This window comes from Ostrea edulis, chromosome 8 (assembly GCF_947568905.1).
Source record: "Ostrea edulis chromosome 8, xbOstEdul1.1, whole genome shotgun sequence".
Lineage (NCBI taxonomy): Eukaryota > Metazoa > Mollusca > Bivalvia > Ostreida > Ostreidae > Ostrea > Ostrea edulis.
In genome coordinates this window covers 53632251-53638981 of record NC_079171.1, presented here as the reverse complement: position 1 = coordinate 53638981, position 6731 = coordinate 53632251, and the positions used below count along the sequence as shown (strand labels likewise).

The window sequence follows — 6731 nt, the reverse complement described above, 5'->3', positions numbered from 1 at the left end:
TGAATATCTATCTGAAGCCTGTCGGTCTTTAGTAGTATGCACTCCATCTCCCACAATGCACTGAGGACAGGATACTGTCAAAGTGTAAATAGTTTTGTTTTGTGATCATTAATATAGTTACACCAGCAGGCACCTACCGTCGTTTTACTAACTGGGGGGGGGGGGGGGGGGGGGGGGGGGGGGGGGGGGGGGGGGGGGGGGGAGGTAGTTACAGAAGTGGACTGAAAAAGCATATGAATATTCTCTTCTCAAACAAACTTTAAAACATATAAAAACATCACTTGGAGCTGTTTTGAATTAAAGCTTCCAAAATCATCGGTCGTGAAAACGTGGAGGGGGTGGGGGTATAATGGACCTAGTGTTGAGAGAATGAAATGTCCTGTATTTCTCGTCACTGTTTAGGAGTGTGATAGAAAACACTTTTGACTGACAATGAATACATAATAGAAATTTAAGTATAAGATATATTGATAAATCAGTTGAGAATAAACACACTGTAGGGGGTTGTTTGTAAAGGTGATTTCATACTTATATAAAAATGATTACTTTACTTTTTCTTAATTAGCCTCAAAATGGACCACATTCCCCGTCTATCAGAAGCTGTCTATGTGGGAATGTGTCGTAAAGTGGGAACTCCTTCTGAAGTGAGAATCAGGAGGGACGTGGTGGACACCAAGGAGTTGATGGAGAGACCAGTGAGAATAATGAATGGACTACACAGAATGATTAGTGGCAGTGATCGTGAGGGATTTAGACTGAAGACATCAGACATTGATTTGATGTTCTGGCCATCAGATCATAAAGTGATCTGTGATCTCTCTCAGATCAGTCTGTACCGTATCCCACAACACACCGTCATTCTGATGGAGTGGGAAGATCTTCCACCGGGATTTACCAGACTGAAGCTGCTCACTGATTCCTATAGTGCTAATGTGAGATCTTCGTGTGTAAATCGAAATGGAGAACAGTATATTTCCAGTGATTTGTTTCGAGGGGTTTTTACCGAGTTCTATAGAAATAGCAATCCTGGACTTCAGTCCTGTGTACAACATGGACCCTGTGCATCTTATGTTTTCGGTGGAGTACTGGAATGTGACAATGCTTTCTGTTTAGGGTCCGATAACTGGCCAACATTAGCCTCAGCATGGATAGAAAGATGCCGACAGAGAGGCTGGCCATCTGATGATGTTTTACATGATATTGTACGCTCCGGGTCCCATGTCGTACCCATAAGTAGTGAACATAACACGGGTGATGAATGGAGGATTTCATTTTCTCAAGCAGAGCAAAAACTAGTATACTCAATGAACCACGTCCAGTTCTTGTGTTACGGACTTCTGAAGATATTTCTCAAAGAAGTCATCAATAATCCTATTCTGTGTTCATATTTCATGAAAACAATTCTATTTTGGGTTATCCAGGAAGATGCCTCCTTGATATGGACACCCGGTAATTTATTGTCAAATTTTTGGCGGTGTTTTAAATTGCTCATTTGCTGGATACACAGAGCTGAATGTCCAAATTTTTTTATTCCCCAAAACAACATGTTTAGAGTGAAAGTGACCGGGGCATCCCAATCTTTATTGTTTGATCAGGTGTATAACCTGTATTGTAAGGGGATATCATGTCTTTTATTAAGCCCCACAATAAGACCCTACCTCAGTAGAGCCATATTAAACAAAACACTGGTAATCAGAACAGATGAAGACAGCATGATATCCCCTGTAAAACTAGACATACATATTTTTAGTGAAATAAATGAAATTAATTTCTCTGTATTAGATATAAAAGAATTTCCGGATTACATGATAGAAATAGAAAAATTCATCCGTGAAAGACAGGGGCCATATCAGCTAGTGAGTACTCAGAATATAACGTCAGCAGTATTGATTAACACCGCGTGGTACATAACACAGTATGCAGGACCGTGTAACAAAGGTGTAATACTTATATCTGATAAAGTATGTCACATGTTAAAGATAGCATCACAGATAGGTTATGTGTCAGATATATTGTATCTAGCTATGTACTACTACAGAACGTGTAGGTATGAACAATCACTGAGATGTTTACAGAGAGCACAAGAGAGGATGTCAGTACCCTATGTTATGTATAAAGCTAATGTCAATGTAGAGATGTACAGACGCGCCATGACGGGAGTGTCACTGAGTGATAAAATGCGAAAGGCTGTAGTGAGTGACATTGTACTAGACAGTGAGTACACTTACATTGATGAGTTGTTATTAGAACAGACAGTCAGTTACAGGAATGGTAGGTCTGCATTATACATCCCACCTGTAGTGATGTTACACATGTTGTCAGTACTGAATCACCACAGATTACGTCATACACTAGAGTCTCACCAAGCTCTACAGAACCTCCAGACTCTGCTACTCTATGATGTCGGGGTCCATGTCCCTGTATACCTCAGAGACATATCATATCAGATACTGGGGATCTGTCAACACGTGTGTGGGGACTATGTGGGTGCCTTAAACTCATATCAGTATTCTCAAGAACAAGATCCATATAACAAAATTCAAGAAGCATCAATTTACAGGATACAGAGACTTATTCAGAATTAATTTAGTTGACCTTGTCCTGTGTAATGTTTAAATGTTACCAAGGTCAATAATTTGTTCATGTGTATCAATGTTTTACAGTGACGTATGATGTACAGTACATGGAGCTACAGTGAACAGTGTTATACTAGTATCAATGTAATAAATTTTATGAAACACTGTGTATTATGTTATTGAGTATAATCAACCACGTGGATTACTAAGTATGCGTTATCCAATCGGTTTAACATGTACATTTTCTCAATAAAGCAGTATTGGATCCAGGGTTTCCGAAAGGGGGGATGTGAATAATGTTGTTTGTTATGAAACAGTGTGTTTTAGAGTATATCCACGCATTGTCCAGTTAGTTAGTTTAACATGTACATTTTGTTAATAGATCAATCAAGTATTGGACAAAATACTCAGCCATTTTGGATGCCAAATTTGAAGTTTTACGCCCATAATTTCAAAATTTGTGTTGTAAGGGGAACCCTTCTAAATCCGCCACTGATACTCGACATTTACTTCGATGCATTGCGCCAGTCAAGGTTGCAGCATTGAGAGAACAGACTATATTATACAAGGCCCTAACATAGCACCTGAAGTGTGGATAGCTTGTATAGATTTTATGTAGATAAACCCCTTCCAGAATGAAATTATTTATAGTCGTTCTGGATAGTGAGTTTGTACCTTCTGTAAGCTTTAGAGTTGACCACTTGTGAGATACTAATATATGTACATATACAGAACGACTTATGAGAGTGATCGGTGGGGAAATAATATATTTTTGATACATTCTTGGTAATGTATACAATTATTTCATTCTGGAAGGGGGTATGTACATAAGATCCAACCATGCTGTCGACAATTCAGGCGCCTGTGGGCTCTAAACCACAACAATGCAGTTGTTCGTTATCTTGTTTCAAAATTAAAACTCGATTTATTGACCTCTTGACCCTCCACAGTTTTAATGGTTGTGGAACTGTAGGTTTGAACAATGAATTGAGCCCGTTCATTCAAGGATCCCCCCTCCCCGACCCAGGATTATGAGGTTTGGTTAGAACTGCATATACACACGTATATCTGTTTTAGCGTGCCACTTACCACTTCGATAAATGGTGATACCAGCCTAAAAGTAAAACCCACGGGTTTTTCAGATATGGCCTTTTAAAAGCAAATATGAGGTCCCGTATCACTATAATCGTTAGCACGCTAAAAAAAACTCACTTCTAGAGCCCCCAGCTTCTTGGGAATGTCAAAAATGGGCTAGTTGTATTATTCGGCGCACCCGCGCATCAATCGTAGTCAATGTTTGATGTGGTAAGGGGTCATCCATAATTGTCAACCATTTTCCAAAGTGTGCAAAAAGCACGCTCGGGGGAGGGGGTAAAAAATCGACAATTTTACCGTACGCTCTTTTTTTCTCTTGGTGGTTTTAGACAGGTCAGACTTATAAACTGAATAAAGCATCAATGTTCTGGACAATGATTTATTACTATTTATTCCAGTACCTTACACAACCGTGAAAAAGTTGCTATGTAACACCGTAAACGTCCTAGTCCCTTCTAAAGGACACGGTACGTTTGGGGCCAAATTTGGCCCCGTGTTCAAATTAAAAGATATCCCTCAAAGTTCTTTAATAAGGTATATGTTTTTATAAAATGACTATCATATGTCCGTAAGAAGCTTTATTTTCATATAATACATACGTTAATACAGTATAGTTTACGATAACGTTGTGCCATTTTGACGTTACGTTATGCGACGTCATGAACAAGAAGGCTACATGTCTTATTATTTTGGCAAAAATAAAAGTGCACTGGTACGGCACGGTATGCAATAACGAGAGGGTATGTTACATACAGTGGCATAAATGGCGAAGGTATGCACAGTGTAACAATAATTTTTGGTACATAGCGTCGTCATTCGTGCAACGCTTTGCAACCGATTGCGGTGACTGTACCTTTTTAGGCCGATTCCGGGACCGTCTCGTTATTACATAGCGTGCCGTATCAGTGTACTGTGATTATTATTTGAAAAGTTTAATTGACTCACTCCGAAAGTTTTCATGAATTGTAAATGATTCAATGTGACGGGTGCTATGATTTGAATGACGATTTGTGTAACGGTATTTAGTAATGGTAGAGTAACCCATATTCAATTAATTTTATCATTCAGCACATGTTTGTGTCTTTACATTTGGATTAAATTGCATTGTTTAAATATGAATTAAATGAATATCAGTTGTATGTATGTTGATTGGGTACATGAAACTATACTTATATTTATATACACACCATGTTCAATCCCCCCCAGAACACTAAAGGTGTATTCAGCTCAGCGAAGACACTAAACGATGCCACATTGGATACAGTGAAAAGAACATGAAATTCATTCAAAATAATGTGAGAAGAAATATTAAAATACTTTGGAATTAAAAAAAACCCACACATGACATTGGGATTGAAAATGTACAGCACACGTATTCAACACTATCACAATGAAAAGAATATAACTGAAAATAATCTTGCGGTATTTTAAGATTCAAGATTGTAGCATATGCACGTGTATCTATTTAAAAAAATAGATATCATAAATACTTCTTTATATACAACACATCTTTCAATGCATTGGTATTTACGCTATTGAAACAGTTTGAATTATAAATCAGTATTATCGTATCATACCGCGTCCGAAGTCCGCATAGGAGAGGATCGTACCTTAAGGCACCCCCCCCCCCCCCCTACTTGCTACATGCCTGATCTAGTCCTGTTCGGTCAGTTTCTAATGATGAATGAAGTAGTGACAGTTTAAATTGTACAAAAGTAAATTCTTTTATGACAATTCACTACCATATATAATACCGTCAGTCAAAGGTTTGTATTATCCAGCAGTTTGTTGTCATTAACTTAAGTGAAAGGTTTAAATTATAATATATGCTTTGAATCCTACATGTAGAGTATACATTGTTTTAATGTTTTACATCGTATTGACATTATTTCAGCCATTTTACGGCAGTATATATATAATAAAAAATGACTATAAAGAAAATTAATCACCGGTAATTATGTAAATTGAAAATGGAAGGCTATTAAACAATGTTCCAGTTTTGTACAAATGATTTCATGATATTAATATTGTGATCTGGTTCTGTCCTCATTACTTAGCGCACGGATGTAATAACTTCATATTCAGGGGTGGTGTTCCGGTGACCCACTTTAGATCCGCGCATGATTTAGATATGCGATGTCTTTTGCACACGCCAATATAAATGTCATGTCAACGGTGGATGGATGGGCAGACTGTAAAGGTCTACATGTGCGTGAAAATCGTGCTCTACGTACTACTTGAACAACTGTGCCACGTTTTGATGATGAAAATAACCAGTGGTATTATGTATCTTTTAAAAGGACCATGACATAGAACACATATCCCAGTGCCCAGTATATTGCCACGTTAGATTCCACAAAAAAATATTACAGGAATTTAGCAACAAAACTTGCCCCCAATTTAGTTTGACAATATAGTGTTTCCATAATTCTAACATGAATTTTGATTTACCCTGCACCCTCCCTCCCCTTTATGGTAGTAGTGAATGCTTGTGGGAATGAAATAAAACCTTGAAATCCCATCGTCGGAAACCCACGGTTGATTACGCTTCGTTCCTCTCTCCACCGTGGGTTTCCGACCAGGGCCGTAAATTACATGGAGGCGGAGGAGGCAGCTGCCTCCTCCAACTTTTGAGCCAAAAAAAAATTAAAATTTAAAGTTCATTAGAATTTATGTTGTTTCCAATAACTAAGAACATGATACCTCTCCTAAAAAGCATTCCAAATCTTTCTTTTAGAATGAGTTAGTCAAGTAACATCTTAGAAGGCCCTAGAATCAAGGATTTTGCATGAAACGTGTTCAGTGTGCACAAAATGTGCTCAGCGTCTGGGGGCCTGGGCGGCCCCCAGACCCCCGCCTAATTTCCTGCCTCCTCCAAATTGAAGGTTAATTTACGGCCCTGCCGACGATGTTGAAATCTATGTCCTGATGAATCAACCGTTTCACAAAACGTAAACATTTATGCTGCCTACTTGAATGTGGTTTGAAAAATATTTCATTAGTAATCATGTGCGTTTATACAAAATTAATTTGTCACGAATGTACGTATATGACAGAAAA

The 6731-nt window shown here is 38.2% G+C and overlaps 1 protein-coding gene across 1 annotated transcript; it reads left to right on the top strand.

Moving 5' to 3' along the window:
- Positions 1 to 551: 551 nt before the first annotated feature.
- On the top strand, positions 552 to 2585 carry LOC125661896 (uncharacterized; the record flags this gene model as incomplete). The annotated part of the gene is made up of 1 exon (XM_048894046.2): positions 552 to 2585. A coding segment is annotated over one exon (2034 nt), but the record flags the coding sequence as incomplete, so codon positions are not given.
- Between the last annotated feature and the right edge of the window lie 4146 nt (positions 2586 to 6731).